Below are 19,811 nucleotides of genomic sequence, written 5' to 3' on the forward strand. Positions count from 1 at the left end.
AATAAGACCATGCTCCAGATTTAGTTCCTTTGTTACCTTAACTTCTACAAGACCTGTGATGACCCTGAGCAAATCCACCAGCAGTACCATATCTGAGATGTTAGAAGGTGGTGCAGTCTGGATTTAACTGGTTGCTGTATCATCTCAAACCAAGCTCTAGCATCAGTAAATGTTGCTGAATACTGGACTTTCCAGAGGATCCATTCCACACCTGCTGATCACAAGGGGAAAAAGTTAGATGCCATCAGTCAGAATTTTTAGCGGTCCTCTCAGATAACTGACTAGCTCATGGATATGTGCTTATCAGCAGTTGCTGTGAGATAAAGTAACTCCTTACCTGAATAAATTGTGGAAGACTATAGAGTAGCATCCGTTTTAGAGACAGAGCCTTTTAATTTAGCAGAACAGCTAATCACCACTTTCCGACATGCTTCAGATTACACAGAGAAGGCTGTAACTGTGTGTTTTTGATGCCATGCACATTCATTGGTGCTTTTGTCCCAAACTAAGGCAACAATTGGAGATGTGCTTTTCAGTGCAGTAGGACTCTTTAATGAGGTCCACAGTCAAGAAATTCAGCATTCAGTTCCAGCAGTATGCTCCAGCACAATCTAGATCTTTTCAGTCATGATAGACTCCATCATATTGTCACCTGTGTAGTCCAGGATTGCTTGCCAGCAATGGCCTTCCATGTTGCCTGTATTTACTGCAGATAGAAGCAGCACTACAGAAATGTGTGTTTGACTTCCAGGAGTTACCAGATGTATGCCACTGTACCATCCACCATTCAGAGACAGGCTCAAGAATTTCCCTCATAGTTGGTCCTCTGTCATGCTGTAGAATTCTCGAAGATGCTTTCTGCAGGAGCTTTTGTATCACCCCTTTCTCACCCATGTTCAAGAAAGAAGTGGAGTCCCATGTGCTCAAATGTCCCATCGAAGCCTGTCCTGTCGTCTGCATCAGTTGTTTTTATCCCATTACTTTACTGTGTCCAAGAACAGGGGATTTAGGACCACCAAGATGTCAACTTTTATATCTGACTCAAGTGGTTCAGAATGATCACTCATGCTACCATCCTTACGGTAATGCTGAAATGCAATGAATTTGCTATGCTGGGCTTTAAGAATGTATCATTCCATATCATGATTAGATAGTTCCATTAAAATTGTCTCTGTTTCAAGACAGGCAAGTGAACTTAAAGTCCTGCCATTTGGGCTGGACACTGCCACTAGGTGTACACGTGTCTGTGGCTGCTGCTTGGTCCATTAATAAAACATTGTTCTCTTTTTATATACAGTAGAGTCTCACTTATCCAACATAAACGGACCAACAGAACGTTGGATAAGCGAATATATTGGATAATAAGGATTAAGGAAAAGCCTATTAAACATCAAATTACATTATGATTTTACAAATTAAGCACCAAAACATCATGTTTTACAACAAATTTGACAGAAAAAGCAGTTCAATACACAACAATGTTATGTAGTAATTACTGTATTTATGAATTTAGCACCAAAACATCACAATGTATTGAAAATATTGACTACAAAAATATTGACTGCTAAAAGGCAGACTGTTGGATAATCCAGAATGTTGGATAAGCAAATGTTGGATAAGTGAGACTCTACATATTGACAATTGGTAGTCAGTTGCAAATACAAGACAGCAGCTACTGTCAGATTTACTGTTCACCTTTTAAGTTACAATTAAGGTCTAATTTTAAACTTGGAAATGTCTCATCTGGAGCCATCTCAAAAGATTCAATTCATAGAAACCCTCATAGATTTTTGGGCCCGGGGGGCATTTTTTCTAGGGACAGGAATTTTACCACTCAGAAAACAATACGTTAGTTCATCTGTAATTGTTGGGAAAACCAAGAGATTCTTGGGATATAGGTTGTCAACTATTATCTGTCATTCCACATTCAGGCAAGAATAATGCCTTTGTCTCTGTCATCCCCTAACTCATGCTTCAGTTCTGGGACTGGGCTGCACCTTATGGCATCTTTCAATAATCCATCTGCCAGAGGATGAGAATATTCTAGCAAATGTGTTGAGTAGAGCTCTGGCATCTTACCATGAAAGGAAGCTATATATGGAAACTTTCCCAGAGTTCTTCATACTGTGGGAAACACCATTGAAAAATCTGTTTGCCTCTCCCTGAATGAGCAAGACCTACTGCTCACATATCTGCAGGGTGAAAGGTTCTCCCAGAGATATGTTCCTATACAACTGGAAAAGTCTCAGTATGTAGGCTTTTACTCCCATTTTCCCTTACTGTCAGGCTGATTGTGAAAATTTCTCAGGATGCAGCCAATGCATACTGGTGTTACCATGGTTGCTGAGGCAGCCATGGTTTGCACAGAGCAGATGGAATAATTGCCAAAATATTTACATAATAGCTCTAGAAGGTTTCAAACAGTGTACTGCAAAGGTGCAGATGATCAATTTTTGTGAGTTCACAAATGATTCTTCAAAGAACTCCAGTTATAGGTAAGCAGCCTGTCTTTCTTATCTTCAGAATTACATTTCATTTCAGCTACATATTGAAAAGCCATTCTGAAAATTTTATGGAATGGAATGGTGGAAGATGAACCAAATGAGAAATGTAAAAACTGTATTATTAAGGTTTAATACTATAAGGTATGTTAGAGAATAGTGACAAAATATGTTTTTAATGAATGGAGTACATGGAGCTTATTTGATGTAATTTGCATTATGTAATGTGATTACTTCTGTTGGACTCTAGATAAGGCATGTTTCAAATTGAAAATCTCACTCAGCTATATAGGTCAATCAATGTTTGTAAGCTGATCTGTTTCATTGTTTTTTTTTAGAATAAGAGTTTGGCAATCCTTTCTTCATGCCCCACTGAAATCCTTGGGAAAAGAGTGATAAAAGTATATTTTTAAAAAATCACCTAATAGTACTTTTTGTTTTTATTGGTTTATACTCTACCTTTTTCCCAGAGTGAGATTTAAGGCGACTTCCAGTAATTTAAAACTAAATTAATGTATTACTTTCCAAAAATAAAAAAGAGGATTAGATAACTATTATTAAAAAACTCACATATAAAATAATTAAAAACACACTTAAAACATAATGCACCACACCATGCCACCTCTCATACAATACTGCAACATAATTTAAATCTTAAAAGTTTTCCGTAATAATAATGACGATAATAATAATAACACCTCCTATTTAAGGAATTTCCACAAACCATGAGCAGCTACAGGGAGGCTCTCCCTTATCTCCTCACTAACCATACCTGCGAGATCAGTGGAAATAAGATAAACCCTTGAAAATGTTTATATAGAGAAATACTGTCTTTCAGAAAGCCTGGACCCAGGTTGTAGGGCTTTAAAGGTGAAAATCACCATTCTGAATCATTGGAGGTCTAAAGCTATTTATCTGCTTGTGATTTCCTTTATTTCATCACTTTTAAACTTATTTATTATGCAATGCTTTTGACACGAAATAAATAAATAAATTGGAGGTGAGATTCACATGATTCCTCTAACCAGTCTCAGTCAAAAGCTTGACGTATTGAAATTTCTGAACAGTTTCAAAAGCAGTTCCACGTAGATTGTTAAAATAATCCAAATGAACTGTATCTTAAGGCAAGTGTCACCATAGTCAAATGTGAAGTCCAAGGAACCACATTAGTGAATATATTAGTTTGTATCGCTAGCAGATATTTAGGAATGTCTCACCCTTTTTCTCGTTCATATGGCTCTTCACCCAGTTCAAATGTTACATATAAATGCAGTCACATTTTAGGCCTGTATATCAAATCTGCATTGAATATAACATTGTGTTATGTATTTAACTTGGGAAATAGTAAAGTTATATCCTTGGTAGTGAACAATATCAATGGTATGTAAAAAAAAAACCACTGGATTTTATTTTCTTGAGAGATAGGGTTCAGAAGAGATGCAACACTATATTCTGGTAGAATAGAAAAAGAAAATTGCGAGATAGCAATGACTATTAACTTGTAAGAATGAAAGGAAACTAGACTACGAAGAAGTTTGAATTCATGCATATAATGGAATTTCTGAAGAAAGAGTAGTCCATAGTGCCCCCCTTTAAAAGGCTGAGGGGAATATTGTGACATAATAAAGACATTTATAATAGCATAGTATATAATGGCATAGTATATTGTGGTCTAAATCCCCTCAGATTGATACATAAAAGGCTACCTTTGATTGGAAAGCATCTGTATAATACACCTTGGAAAATTAGTTAGCAAAGGAACCGAATGGCCATGATAGAGTTGTTGTTATTATTTGTATCCTGCGTTTATCTATGTGATTGAGATGCAAAGTGGCTTATGATAGAAGATGAGATTACTTCCTTTTCCCCAGTCTTGAAGTTATCTTTCTGTAGAGCCATTCCACCAGATTTAGATGCCATAATTTTCTTTCTCTCTACCTTTCATATACAGTAGAGTCTCACTTATCCAACACTCGCTTATCCAACGTTCTGGATTATCCAATGCATTTTTGTAGTCAATGTTCTCAATACATCGTGATATTTTGGTGCTAAATCTGTAAATACAGTAATTACTACATAGCATTACTGCGTATTGAACTACCTTTTCTGTCAAATTTGTTGTATAACATGATGTTTTGGTGCTTAATTTGTAAAATAATAACCTAATTTAATGTTTAATAGGCTTTTCCTTAATCTCTCCTTATTATCCAACATATTCGCTTATCCAGCGTTCTGCCGGCCTGTTTATATTGGATAAGCAAGACTCTACTGTATTTCTAACATATCTCCTGAGAATAGTTGAGAGTAAAGGAAAAGAAGTCACCAAACCTTTCTGCTGTGATATTCTGTCCAATTCTGCATGTAAACAGCTTGTGCATGGAAAAAAACTTGATAGCACCTTCCCAATAACACAAACTCTCTCAGGGGTATGGAGCAGACAGAAGGTCCACTGCCTATTGTATATGGCAAGCATGTTTGTGTGGTTTTATTGATAATCAGAATTTGTGTTGCTAGTTAAGAGTAAAGTTTTCCTGATCTCCAACCTGGACTCACACCAAAAACTGCAATTTTCAGATCTTGTAAGAATGATGTTTGGAACATTGTAAGGTAAATTTATTGTTTAAACTGTAAAACGATTTCAGGATTGGTTGAGTTTATTCATGTCTCCTTTGAAGACTAAACATCATTGTTGTAGACCTATATCTTCAGCTGTGCAGTATTTTGTTATACAAATACTCTTTTCTCGTTTAACATGCTTAAATACGTATGTGAAGAATTTAACAAATTGTCTGATGGGATTGAGTAATGAAGCCATGCAATGATACATTATGTAGAACTAACAACACTAGCCTTCTGTAATATTTGTTGAATTGATTCTTTAACTTGGTAAGCAAGGCATTGCCCCAGAAAGGGTCCATGTAGATAATAAAGTGAACGTTATTGTATAAGTCAATTGGAGTTAATTAATTTTTTTGCAATATTCTCAGCTGAAATATAATCACAGTTATAATTAAAATGAATTTAAATGTATAACAGCATATAGCTAAGTAAATCTAAATTTAAATCCTGTCTTGCCTACTCAGCTAATGATGTCTTTGAAGAAATGACTTAAGTCTTACACTAACATTTCACTAACAGTTTCCTCTAGTTGATTATAGAGGTTTGGAGGTTGCTATATGGTAACTTTTAGCTTTTCCACATGCCTTTTACTTTACTGTAGACAGACTGTCTCTTGATCCTTTCAATAATATATTATCTTAGGAACACACTATATTATATATATAAACAATATCTTGTCAAAATGGCTAGGCCAGCAAACAAAGTTAGACATGCCTTATGGCTTTTGATTATGCCAGAAGGAATTGTATGTTTCTTTTTCATTTGACAAAACTATTAAACAGCATTCTTATGAAACACAACAGTTTAAAGGCATTGCCATGTAACATTTGAAGAAGGGGCTGTTTGATAAACAGCAGCCAGAATACTTATGTACATGAAATTAGATATTTCCCATCATCAAAGAACATGAGTGGTTTGTAGGTGGTCCTGAGTTGGCCAGTGCATCTAGATCTCATCCTGAAAGTTGTAGCATTGCCTAAAGTTTATTTATATAGGGAAGTATAGGTGGGGAAGTACAACACAAACTGTAGGGGACCGCACTGAGTTTCCCTGTTATACCCAGGCAGTGGACGTGGGTGAAGTGTGCTCAACTACTCATGAATTGCTAGGCTGGCCCCTGAACCATCCAAGCCATTTGATTGGTTCAAACCAGCACCTCCTGGCACCTGGTCTACCACACAAACAATGGAAGAAGAGAAAATGCACAGCACAAGCCCATTCTCACCTTGATTCCTTGCACTGTAGGGAAAAGCAAAGGCATGCCATGCACTCTATGATCTTTTAACACACATTGTCCTTTGCAGAATAACATTATAATATAGCATTTATTATAAGGATTTTAACTAGTTGGGTTTTTTTTTCCAAATTATGCCCAGAAATAGACAGGATTTGAAATGAGAAACTAATGTCTCACATGCATTTTTATTTACCCATCTTTCTAAAAAAAATAAAAAAATAAATTTGTGTTTGGAGTGGTTTTTCCAGTAGTAACAAACAACAGACTCTTAATGCTTTAATTTTTAAACTTCAACTAATAAATTTGACCATGCCACCACTTAATTGAGGATAAATGCCAAAATCACATCTGGCTAACTTCAGCATGCAACCTCTAGTTTTTCATTCTTTAGCAATGCACAGAAGTTACATAATACACATTTTCCTTTTACTCATTTTTTAACATTGACTTGAAAAAGAAGGAATGGTTGCATTTCTCAGCTGATGGAATTAATACATGTTAGCTTTAAAACAGCATGGAAATAATTATAATCATAGAAGAGACTATATTTGTATTTAAATACACTGTCCAGAAGCTGTATGTTGCTATTGTGTTCTTTCCATCAAAAATAGTGGACAACCTTGGAATTAAATGAAGAATGAAAAACTATGTTGACATACACTTACTTACTCATCAACTGTGCTTTCTTATCAGCTCTTAACTTATTTAGTTTGCATTGACATTCTCTGCCTTTCTGTGTCTTGTGTATCTCTTTGCTCTTTTTCATTAGATCCTCCTACTACTACCACCTCACCACCCACGATTCCATGGCTTCCTTCAACTGATGGCATCACAGGTTTAGCCACTCAGCCAAAAGTAAGGCTTTTTCCAACATCATCCTGGCCAGAAATGCAGGAAGACAATTGGGGCACCATCATCGGTAGTGCAGTGGGCGGGGCTCTTTTCCTGATACTTGTATGCGTTCTGATTGGAATTATCTGGTATAAAAGAAGGAGGACGTTCCGTGGTGACTACTTCGCTAAGAACTACATTCCGCCATCTGATATGCAAAAGGAATCCCAAGTAGACACTCTCCAGGTAGAGGATGTGGATTCTTACCCTGACAGTGTGAAAAAGGAAATAAAACATCCAGTGAACAGTCTCATAACTAAAGACTACTTGGGAGAATCTGAAAAAACAGACTGGAATAAAGTAGACACTATTAACAGGTCCCAGGACAGGCATGAAAGATCAATGGATTACTATGACAGTGGAACACTTGGAATGAAATACTTGGGTGACGAATGCTATGATGAAAATGAAGATGACTTAGTTTCACATGTAGATGGTTCTGTAATATCTCGAAAGGAGTGGTATGTGTAGTGGCCACTTCGAAATTTTGACTATACATAAAGGTCCTTCATTAGCTGATCACTTTCAAATTGTTTATACTTTTTCTTGAGGAACAAGCTTTTTGAAGTTGATTTTCAAGCTTTTTATATTCTAACTTGACAAAAAGAAATGTAAAAACCTCATTTAAATGTACTGAAGCTGCTTTATGATTTTTCAATGCTGTACTACTGTCTTTCACAAGAAACAAAATTTAATATAGTGCTTTATTTGGCCAGTAGCACAAGATAAGAGTTAAGTGCTAAGTGGAAAAATACTGAATTGTTATAAAAATGAAATTAAGAAAATGTCTTTCCTTGTGACTATATTATCAAGAGTGATCTTGACAGAACTTTTTGGATCTGTAATTCTATTCAAAGGTAACAAGAAACTGATTCAAAAACAGCTGATTTAAGGCACATTTTGTTTACAAAGTAATTTTTATGATATAAAATATTCTGAAGGCACAGTTTTTTCAAAGCTTTATTTTTAGGTTTTTCTGCACAGAATTTAATACCTCTACATTTTTGAGCCTCGCCATAATTAGATACTGTAGTGGGTGGTACCTTTTACAGATGAATTGTTGCACTGAACCTGCCACAATGAACTTTCAATGAACACATTTTGCAATGTAACAGAATTGCTATATTTTATTTCCAAGCACTGGAATGTTAAGATTCCAAACACTTTAGTTATATTTCCAGAAGAGTCCCTTTCATATTTTTTCTAACTGTTGTTTTGTTACAAGTTGTTTAACTTACTTAAAAGGAAAAAGTAATGTTCAGGAAAAAAGTGTCCCCTAAGCACCCTACAGAATGTTCATTAAGCACAAAGCTAGGGATGTGTTGAGTTGAAACTCAGATGCAGCTTCTATAATTGATTGAAGATGCATTTTAAGAAGTAAACATTTTGATTTTTCATCGTGTTTGGTGATATTACAAAAGATATGTGTTCTGTAGAAGAAATAGTGACTAAAGAAGAGGGACGAGTTCACTTTATTTATTATGCAAACCTGTCTTTTATAAATATATGTCATTCTGGAACATAACTATTTTGAAACAAAAAAGTGACAAAACACATTCAGATTTCTGCTTAAACTGAAAAGATACCAGCTAATGGCATACTCTTAATGAGGCATTTTAAGAAATGTAAGCTGCTTGAAAAAAAATCCATAGTGGTACAGGAAATGAAAGATCATTAAAAGAACTAGAACTGGTGAAGGAAACATATATTAAGAAAGGCATTTTGTTTTCTTTTACATAAGAGATGATCAGTTATTCTGTTTGAAAAGTATGTTTCACATATACTTTTATAACATAAATGTGGCTGGTTATGCAGAAAATAATGTGCAACCAGTAAGACTTCTACATTAGTTTTAAGCATACTTGCTTAGAAACAAGTTCCACTGAGATCAGTGGAGACTTTCTTTGATAAAAAATACCTTCAAAATAAAAAAGATGGTGTGTGTGCTTCAAGAAGCTGGAGATTTCTTTAAAAGGCATATAACAGATTAACATGGCAGCATGAGTACATACTAAAGAAATGCTGTATGTCAATTAGTTCCCAATAGTATCTTTGGAGTAATATACACATAACAAAAACAACAACAGTATTTTAGAGCTTTGCAGTGAGTACAGTATCTGTATTAAGGTGCAGTTTTGACAGTACACTGTGATTTGGTTGCTATGTCTTCAAAATGTTACTGCAGTTTGGTATTATAAATACATGAAACTGATTTCTGTACATCTCTATCACATTGATAAATCAACTGGTAATATTGTTTTACTTGACCAAAGTCTCTTTTCAGTACATTTGGAAGTAAAATATAAAACCATGCTTGCCTGTGAACTCAAGTGAGTTTCTCTACTTCATGGAACTGATCCATCACTAACTGAACTGCTAGTATTGGTCCAGTCCTAAGTTAACAGCAGATCCTAAATTGTGTTATGTTTCATTTTATTTTTTAAAGGTAGCCTGTGGTCTTACAAACATCTCCATTGTAATCTGTAGTGGCATACTTTCTGTAAGCCCTCTGAGAACCTTGTGACATGCAAATCTAGAAGTACCAGTGTTCTTTATAGGTTTGTTAAATTTACCAAGAATTTTACAGTTCAATATGAAGAAATTCATAATAGGTTTAAGATGTTCAGTGTTGCAGTGGTTTTTTAAAATGAATGTTTGGTGTAAATAAGAGAACTGATTGTAAGTTTGAATAGCTGTTGTGTGAAATAAATCTTTTGTTAAATTAATTCATTGAATACAGGTGATATGCATAAATGATTGAAAGCTAGTAAAAGAAAGCTGGATATTAGAAAAATGTTTGGATAAGTCCTTCTGTTAAGGTATTTTTATGTGAAAATTATTTTCACAAATGGATTGCTGATCAATATGGCTGACTGTTGTTAAGGTCAGACCGTTAATTAAACTCTTCCATAAGCCAGTTACACAGCATTGTGTATATAATTTAAATTCTAGTTAAATTGTATATAAAACAGTAAACTTATTTTTTGCATAGTTGACATATCTATTAACACAAATCACAAAGACACAAGAACATGAGAACAATAAAATTAGATCTAGTCTATAATTCTATTTCTTTATTGCCTAGCTAAATTCCTTGGGAAAGACAAACCAGTCATGAAGAAAATATTACTCAATTGTTTAGGTTTTCCTCAAGCTAGTGTCAAGAGGCACACTGACACAGACACTAGTATAATAGCCATATATGTCCTTTTCTTCCTTAGATTTATCTGATCTCTCATTACAGCCATCTCGATTATAAAACAGTGTTGTATCTTGTTGAAATGAATTTTTAATTTGTCTTGTTTTTAGATGATCATGGTTACAAGTAAGATGCGAGAGTATCTCAATGGTTTTATAAAACTCCATAGCACCAAGAATGTATGAGGGTTGAATGAAAAGTAATGCCTCCACCTTTGTAACTCCTGTATAACTTTAGCAAAGGTCTGCTCTTATGCAGCATTCTTTTTAGTGTTAACAGGGAGAGTAATAAAATCAGAGAGGTGTTTTATCTTTAAAGAGTCTCATGTAATTCTACTTACTTACCCAATATACTCATGTAAAAAATCTAAAAAATGTAAGAGCTTAGTCCATCCTGGGGGAGCCAAAATGAAGCATTGACTCTTCTACTCTCTCTACCATGGCACCACTTCTGGCTTTTTTGAACACTGGCACTCTGAGTCAGCATATTGGTAATTTTGCCTCTGCACAAAATAACCCTCGACTTATCCATTGATCATATTGAAATCCTTAATTTTGGCCCCCAAACCCTAACCTTGATTTATACATGAGGTCAACTTGTATGTGAGCATATACAGTAAATACTGACTTTCCTTCTGGCAAAAGTACTAGCTATTTGGAGCAGAAAAGACAGTAGCTGAGTTATTAATGAAATGCAAGCATTCTTGTGAACTGCTAACTTTGGAGCAATCTTAGTGGATGGTCATGATTGAAATTCTCTGGGAAGCAGCAGGCCTTTGGTAAGCTTGGGTATCATTGGTTTCAGTAGAGCCTAGGACTGAGATACATATTATGCTAGTCATGTATAGTCCTGTCTCCCTCCACATTTTTGTACATAGATTGTGGGACTAAAATAATTTGGGGCTAGCTTTTAATGTTGAAGCTGCCAGGAGATAAAGGGTTAAACAGCTCTCCACCTTAGCCATCTGCTTCAGATTGCATCCTTCAATAACTGTTTATTAAGGGGGAAATATGGAACTCACAGAACAAGTGACTTACATTGTGTAGCCTTTATTTGTGATTAGGTTTTTAGATGGGATGAAGCTTTGTCTATAGTTCTAAAAAAACTGGAATGTTTTGTCCTAGCTACAGTCAAAATCTTTACTTTTTAAAGGGGGAAAATATTATCCCTTATCACTTCTAAAGATGTCTAAACTTTTTATTTGGTACTGTTCACTTGGAAATCATTTCAGTGAATCAAAAGTATTATATACATTAGGCTATGGCAGGGAGAGAGGAAAAAACCTACTAAATATAGTATTCAGAAAATTCTAAAAGCAGTGCCTAAGTAATGCAAATACATGTGTATGAGTCTAGAATTTTAGTTTAAAAATTGTTCCCAAAATCCCGGGTCAATTTATCCATACCTCAATGTAAGTATTACATCTTAACTTTTATCAAATAATGAACCATCCCTTTCTTCAAGTAGAGTAGTGAATGGTGAGAATTTAGTCCAGCCAAGGATGAACCTATAAGAATAACATTCTCTACTCTCTCCATTGCGTTACTGCATCTTGCCTTTTTGGATGCCTGGGTGTGAAAATAGCAGTGATCAGGGGCAACTGATTCCCTGAGGCAGTGCTGGTGCTTCCCCTATCTGTGGAATGATCCTCAACTTATCCATTGGACATAATTTTATCCATAATTTTAGGCCCAAAATCTGCCCTCGAGTTATACATGAAGTTGACTTATACACGACTGTCTATGGTAATTTTAATATATTAGGGCTACGATTTGCCCACACAGGTAACTAGTTACATTCATTTATTGATCTATTTCATCAAAATGAAGCACTGAGGATTATTCCCAATCATCTTGTGGTTGGGGGCAGTTTTTAAAGTTTTTCCTTATCTTCAAAAAATTACAATTACTTAAAAATTCATTGAAATGTAGCCTGATACATTTTGTGAAAAATAAAACTATATGTATTAATTCAAATGAAAAATATAGCTTACATGGGACAAACTTAAGTTCAGTGAGCTCAATCATAGAATCATAGAATCATAGAATAGTAGAGTTGGAAGAGACCACATGGGCCATCCAGTCCAACCCCCTGCTAAGAAGCAGGAAATCGCATTCAAAGCACCCCTGACAGATGGCCATCCAGCCTCTGCTTAAAAGCCTCCAAAGAAGGAGCCTCCACCACGGCCCCGGGGAGAGAGTTCCACTGTCGAACAGCCCTCACAGTGAGGAAGTTCTTCCTGATGTTCAGGTGGAATCTCCTTTCCTGTAGTTTGAAGCCATTGTTCCGTGTCCTAGTCTGCAGGGCAGCAGAAAACAAGCTTGCTCCCTCCTCCCTATGACTTCCCTTCACGTATTTGTACATGGCTATCATGTCTCCTCTCAGCCTTCTCTTCTGCAGGCTAAACATGCCCAGCTCTTTAAGCCGCTCCTCATAGGGCTTGTTCTCCAGACCCTTAATCATTTTAGTCGCCCTCCTCTGGACGTTTTCCAGCTTGTCAACATCTCCCTTCAACTGTGGTGCCCAAAATTGGACACAGTATTCCAGGTGTGGTCTGACCAAGGCAGAATAGAGGGGTACCATGACTTCCCTGGATCTAGACGCTATTCCCCTATTGATGCAGGCCAGAATCCCATTGGCTTTTTTAGCAGCCGCATCACATTGTTGGCTCATGTTTAACTTGTTGTCCACAAGGACTCCAAGGTCTTTTTCGCACACATTGCTGTCAAGCCAGGCGTCCCCCATTCTGTATCTTTGATTTCCATTTTTTCTGCCGAAGTGAAGTATCTTGCATTTGTCCCTGTTGAACTGCATTAGTTTTGCCAATATTGAATAAGATTGTTTTTGTAAGTAAAATCTGAGAAACCATTTATTTTGCATTGTTTATATATTTATAAAACAGTTTCAAAAATGTATTTCAGTATATGTTGCATTCATTTTATATGTCTTGTCTATGCAGGTTCTTAAAAGGAAAAGAAGTTCCACTTACAGATTAAAATACAAATTTTGCTGTGCTAAATCTGCTTCTCCAGAAATTATTATAGGCAATAGTCTCCAATTATAAGTGCATTTTGAATTAAGTTTACATCAGTGTATTTAGATTGTTGTTACAAAATCATTTTAGTATTATATAGTTATTTGAATCGTGTGTACTAAAAAATAAGAAATTAAGATAGATTTCACAAAATGTTTACATCTTGAAAACCAGCCAGCTTTATTTTTGTTTCCAGAATTTAAAAAGAAAATTGACAATGTTGTTTGAAATCATAATGCATGCTGAATTACGTTTCAGATGTTCCATTTAAACAGTCATCACCAGTAGCTGTAGCTGGGGCTGTAATAGGAGCAGTACTTGCTCTATTTATCATTACCATCTTTGTGACAGTACTTCTCACTCCTAAAAAGAAAAGACCCTCTTACCTGGACAAAATGTAAGTTTCTTCTTCATCTTTTAACTGTTTGAAGCACTACTCTGGTATAAATGTGCTTCTATTTTTAAAATTAGTTTACTTTATGTCTGCTAAAAACAGTACTATGGATGTTCATTAAATTGTGCAATGTAGATGTACAATTAAGATGCAGGGTGAAGGAATAATAATGTTCAATGTTCTTAGCCTTTTTGTACACTTAAATTAATTGATTGTGTTCCTTCTGTGCAACTAGAACTCCAATTTACAAAGGACCTAATGAGAGACTTGGTAAAAACATTCCAGGCAACTGTATACAGTTAACAGTTACAACAGCTTTTTCAACCACATACAGAAACCCTCTTGCTGTGTTCATCGCTGTTGCCTTATTCCTTTTTAAAATAAGGAAGTCACAATGAAAAGCAAAAGCATCCTCAATCTAGTGACTACAGCACTTGTCCCTGCTACATAAGGGTCATACTAAATGTGGAGCTCTTACAAGATATCTAAATAAACTGGAGTAATTATTGAATGATTTTAATTTTATATCCTGACTCCCTACTCTTTTTTTTTTTTTGAAAAAAATAGACTGGTAGCTTCATTTCTATTGTGAAGGAGAAAAGAAAAGAAACATTCTGCTTGACTCTCATGGCTTGTGTTATAGGCTCTTTTTTTACATTACAATAGGCTATGTTGTTTGGACAGAGACTTGTCATAAGTGTGGAATACTTTTATAATGTCTGGACTATAAAATTGCTCAGTTTGTTTTATGCTAGAGAAAGTGTTAACATTAATGTGTACATAGCTCTTAACAATCTAAGCTTGTCTTGGTGATTTTGTGAATGATGTGTATCATGGCGTATGTTCCCCCATTGCAGGATTGATCTTCCACCAACACAGAAACCACCATCTTCATATGAGGAAAGAGCTCGTTCTCCATCACAAAAAGAAATAATTCTTCCAGTAAGTTTTTGATGCAAAGCAAAGGATACACACCTATATGATATCACGTAATATGATTGCATGTTGTTTACATACTTGATCATAATTGGATCATATTGACCAATTAACAAATCAAAAATTAGTCTTTGTTTATAATGGTGGAAAGTATGTGGCTCTCAAGGTGATGTTGTACTTGAACTGCCAGCAGCCCTTGCTCTCATAGGCAATGATACAGGATCTGGCATACTTGCTATTTATAGATGTAATTAAACTTTTCATGTAGTAGAAGATATCCTTCTAGTGGGTTGCCCCCTGCTTCTCATTTGCTGCAACAGGCTCGAAAGCAACCAGTGAACTTCAAGCTGTTCCCTTTAGGAGAACAACTTCTGAAAGTCCAGTTTGTTTTCCTGCCTGCTTTCCAATCAGGTGATTTTTTCCATCCTCAGATTCCTGTGTCTGCCTTTTGGCTTGTTGTGGAAACATGGATTAGTGATAAAACTTTAGTTGCGACACCCTTTCCCCATGATAACTCTTACAAGAGTGAATTTCCCTTCCTTAGTGGTAGATTTCTCTCACTTCCTGATGTATCACCCCGTTCTTAGCTATGAGTTGTTTGTAAGTCGGATGTTTGCAACTTGGGGACTACCTGTATGAACTGGTGCGGGCTCTAAGATATGCCAGGGAGGCCCTTCCCTCGCTCCTGCCACCACCACAAGCGTGGTGCATAGGCTAAAGTATACCATATAGACTGTGCAATTGTATAGGCCATGCAAACTGTAAATTGATATAATATCCACATGGTGTTCTTCGAATTCTGTGTACTCCATGCTGAAAAGAAAACAACATGAGAGAGAGGGTCTTCTTGGTAGTGGCCCCTGGCTCTGGAACTCTTCCCAGGGAGATCAGGTTAGCTCCCACCCTGGCCACATTCCGTAAAGACTTGAAATAGTCTGTGGTGATGATGTTTTGTGATGCATTTGAAGATGTTTTTAACTATTTTGTTCTGTTAGGCATCTTAATTTTGTATTTTGTATTGTGTTTTAATTGTTGAACTTCTTATTCTCTAGGCTTCATCCCCATGTAAGCCGCCCTGAGTCCCTTTGTTCTGATGGTTTGCTCCTGGGCTGCAGGTATCAGGCCTTCTGTCTCCTTCTTCAGGGTCCCATTTGTGAGCCAGAGCCAGTTTTCTCCTTATCAGCTTTTCCTTCGATTTTGTCAAGGAATTTTCCATGCAATGTTTTGTTATGCCAGCTGTCAGCTCTAGTTTGTAGTGTGGTTTTCTTGTACTGATTCTTTGTCTGCTGTGTTTTGAGGAGTTTCTGATTTTTGACTTCAATCAAAGCAGGTTCTTCACTTTGCTTTACATATTCTTCCAGGGCATGTTCTTCTTCTTTGACTGCTTGTTTTACTTGTAAGAGTCCTCTGCCCCCTGATCTTCTAGGCAGATATAGCTGGTCAACATCACTGTGTGGGTGCAGTGAATGACGAATGGTCATGAGTTTTCTTGTGTTTCTGTCCAAATTGTCCAATTCTGCCTGTGTCCAGTTTATAATGCCAGCAGTATATCTTATGACAGGTATGGCCCAGGTGTTTATGGCCTTGATGGTGTTGCCTCCATTGAGCTTGCTTTTGAGAATTTTTCTGACCCTTTGTGTGTATTCTTTGCTGACCACAGTTTTCACATGTTCATGCTTGATGTTGTACAGCTGTAATATGCCCAGATATTTATAGGCCTCTGGCTGGTGACACTTTATTGTTTGGCCATTAGGCATATTTATGCCCTCACTGTCAATGATTTTTCCCTTCTTCAATGCCACTGTCAAACATTTGTCCAAACCAAATTCCATGCTGATATCAGTGCTAAAATTCAGACAGTGGTCAGAGACTGGATTTCAGTTTCTGTTTTCCCATACAGCTTCAGGTCATCCATGTACATCAGATGTGAAATTTTGTGAGATTTCTTAGATGTTTGATAGCCGAGATTTGTTTTTTGTAAGATTGTTGACAGAGGAATCATGGCAATAATGAAAAGCAGAGGGCACAATTAATCTCCCTGGAAAATTCCTCTTCTGATGTTGACAAGTCCATAGCTTTCATTTCCAACAAAAACAGTTCAGTTTTCCAGTGCTCCATCATGTTTTCAATAAAGGTGCCAACGTTTTTACTGATCCCGATGGCGTCCAGGCACTTGATGATCCAGCTGTGTGGGAGTGAGTCAAAGGCCTTTTTGTAGTCAATCCACGTCATGTGAAGATTAGCTTTTCGGCTCTTACAGTTCTCCAGAATAATTTTGTCAATCAATAACTGGTCTTTCGTGCCCCTGCTTTTCCATTTGTTGCCTTTCTGTTCATCTGGCAAGTCTTGAATTCTGTCAGCTATGATGCCAGTCAGTAGTTTAAACATAGTGGGCAGACACGTTATTGGCCTGTAGTTTCCTGGTGCTGCTCCTTTTGCTGGATCCTTTTGTATCAGGTATGTGCTTCCAGTTGTTAGCCATTCACTGATACTTCCTTTCTGCAGCATCTCATTGAATTGTTGGGCCATTTTTCCATGTAAACTAATCAGATCTTTGAGCCAAAATCCATGAAGTTGATCACTACCAGGCAACATCCAGTTCTTGATTTTTTGCACTCGTTTGCTGATAATTTCAGTTGTCATTTCCATCTGTTCCATTTTGTTCTGTGAGAATTTTCCTTCAAACTCCTTTATCCACTCAGCGTTTTTGTTGTAGTTACTATTTTCCCAAAGTTCTTTCCAGAACTTTGTTGTTGCATTTTTCTCTGTCTTTATGGTTACTGTGTCTGTTGTTTGGTTCAGACTCTGGTGGAACCATCTTTGGTCTGATTGAAATGGTTGATGTGTTGTCAAAGGCTTTCATGGCCGGGATCACAGGATTGTTGTATGTCTTTCAGGCTGTGTGGCCATGTTCTAGAAGTATTCTCTCCTGACGTTTCGCCCACATCTATGGCAGGCATCCTCAGAGGCTGTGTGGCATAAACTAGGCAAGGAAAGGAAAAGATATATATCTGTGGAGAGTCCAGGACAGGGGTCCCCAAACTAAGGCCCAGGGGCCGAATGCAGCCCATCGAAGCCATTTATCTGGCCCCCATGGCACAAGGGCAAAAGGGGGTTGGGCTAAATGATCCAAGGGATCTCTTCTTCTCTTACAACCCTTTATTATTATTATTATTATTATTATTATTAACATTGAGGCTGGGTGGCCATCTGTCAGGGATGCTTTGCTTGTGCTTTTGGTGCGCAGAGGCAGAAGGGGGTAGGACTAAATGGCCCAAGGGATCTCTTCCAACCCTCTTTATTATTATTATTATTGTTGTTGTTTTGTTGTTGTTGTTACTATTATTATTAACATTGAGGCTGGGTGGCCATCTGTCAGGGGTGCTTTGCTTGTCCTTTCGGTACACAAAGGCAGAAGGGGATTGGACTCAATGGCCCAAAGGGTCTCTTCCAACCCTCTTTATTATTATTATTGTTGTTGTTGTTATTATTATTATTATTAATTATTATTGCTCAGTGGCCAACTATAGTCCGGCCCTCCAACAGTCCGAAGGATCGTGAACTGGCCCCCTGTTTAAAAAGTTTGGGGACTCCTGGTCCAGGATGTGGCAAGAGTCCTTTGTCACTGGGAAGGCAGCATTAATCTTTCAGTTAATCACCCTAATTAGCATTGGAAAGGTTTTGTCTCTTGCCTGGGGGGCATCCTTTGTTCAGTCATTAGCGTCCTTGGGTCTCCTCTGCCCTCAGAGTGTTGGTTCCCATCTACTGTTCTGATTTTAGAGTTTTTTAATACTGGTAGCCAGATTTTGTTCAGTTTCATGGTTTCCTCCTTTCTGTTGAAGTTGTCCACATGCTTGTGGATTTCAATGGCTTCTCTGTGTAGTCTGACATGATAGTTGTTGGAGTGGTCCAGCATTTCTGTGTTCTCAAATAATATACTGTGACCAGGTTGGTTCATCAAGTGCTCTGCTATGGCTGATTTCTCTGGTTGAATTAGTCTGCAGTGCCTTTCATGTTCTTAGACTCTTGTTTGAGCGCTGCGTTTGGTGGTCCCTATGTATACTTGTCCACAGCTGCATGGTATCTGGTAGACTCCTGCAGAGGAGTCTCTGAGGATGCCTGCCATAGATGGGGGCAAAACGTCAGGAGAGAATACTTCTGGAACATGGCCACACAGCCCGAAAGACATACAACAATCCTGAAATGGTTGATTTTGTCTGTACTGGATGATTCTGGCTTCATATCTTTCAATTTTTCTGGCTGTTGCTGTAATTTGTTCTTTCACAATTTCCAAAGCTTCTTCAATTTTTCTGGTGTTCAGCCAGTACTTTCGGATGAGGTATTGCTTGATTTTGTCATTCTTCAGTTTCTTCTCTTTCATATTTTTCAAGTTACTTGCATCTGATCTAAGTTTTTTGATTTTCAACTCTAGCCTGACCTTCCACTTTGGTTTTCCAGTCGATTTTCTTTGGGGCTGCCTTGGTTGTAAGAACCCAAGCTCTTCTGTTACTATCACTGCTGCACTGTAGGCATACTGGTTTGTTTGTTCAATTGATGTTATTTGTACAGTGGAGAGTACTGCATTAACATCCTTCATGAGAGGTGCCAGGTGTCTCTTAGGCACTGTTTTTAGAGTTGGGAGCTGCTTTCTTATTGCATTTGCTGCAGCATGAGCCATGATCTTATCCTTGAGCTCTTGTTGTCTTGCTGTCAAGGTTCCTGGTGGTTCAACAGGTGTTTCAAGTGCTGGTTCTTCAAATTCTTGCAAAGGCTCCACACTTTCTTCTGGTTCAATCTGTTCCACCATTCCAAGTGTTGTTGGAGTCTCTGCTGCTGTCTGTGCTGTGGTGTGATGGTAATTTGCTTTGCAGATTTTCTGAATTTCTTCGAGTTCAACTTCACTGAACACTTTATTTCTGATTATGAATCTTCATTGGTCAGCCAGTCCGGGTTCTGTTATCTGTGATATCTGAAAAATGTGCACCATGATAAAGGTTCAA

At 37.1% G+C, this 19,811-nt stretch overlaps 1 protein-coding gene across 8 annotated transcripts in view; it reads left to right on the top strand.

The window, feature by feature from the left end:
* Window positions 1-19,811, top strand: part of nectin3 (nectin cell adhesion molecule 3) — a 260,420-nt gene that overhangs the window by 59,083 nt on the left and 181,526 nt on the right. For 5 of the 8 annotated variants that reach the window (XM_062974877.1, XM_008107775.3, XM_062974878.1 and 2 more), the window contains exons 6-7: window positions 13,740-13,878; window positions 14,733-14,817. In XM_062974877.1, coding sequence (XP_062830947.1) covers window positions 13,740-13,878; window positions 14,733-14,817 — 224 coding nt within the window. Of the gene's footprint in view, window positions 1-7,126; window positions 9,975-13,739; window positions 13,879-14,732; window positions 14,818-15,863; window positions 19,504-19,811 lie in introns of those variants that run through there. The other 3 variants (XM_062974876.1, XM_008107774.3, XM_062974880.1) reach the window with 2 other exon arrangements.

Source organism: Anolis carolinensis, chromosome 3 (genome assembly GCF_035594765.1).
Source record: "Anolis carolinensis isolate JA03-04 chromosome 3, rAnoCar3.1.pri, whole genome shotgun sequence".
Lineage (NCBI taxonomy): Eukaryota > Metazoa > Chordata > Lepidosauria > Squamata > Dactyloidae > Anolis > Anolis carolinensis.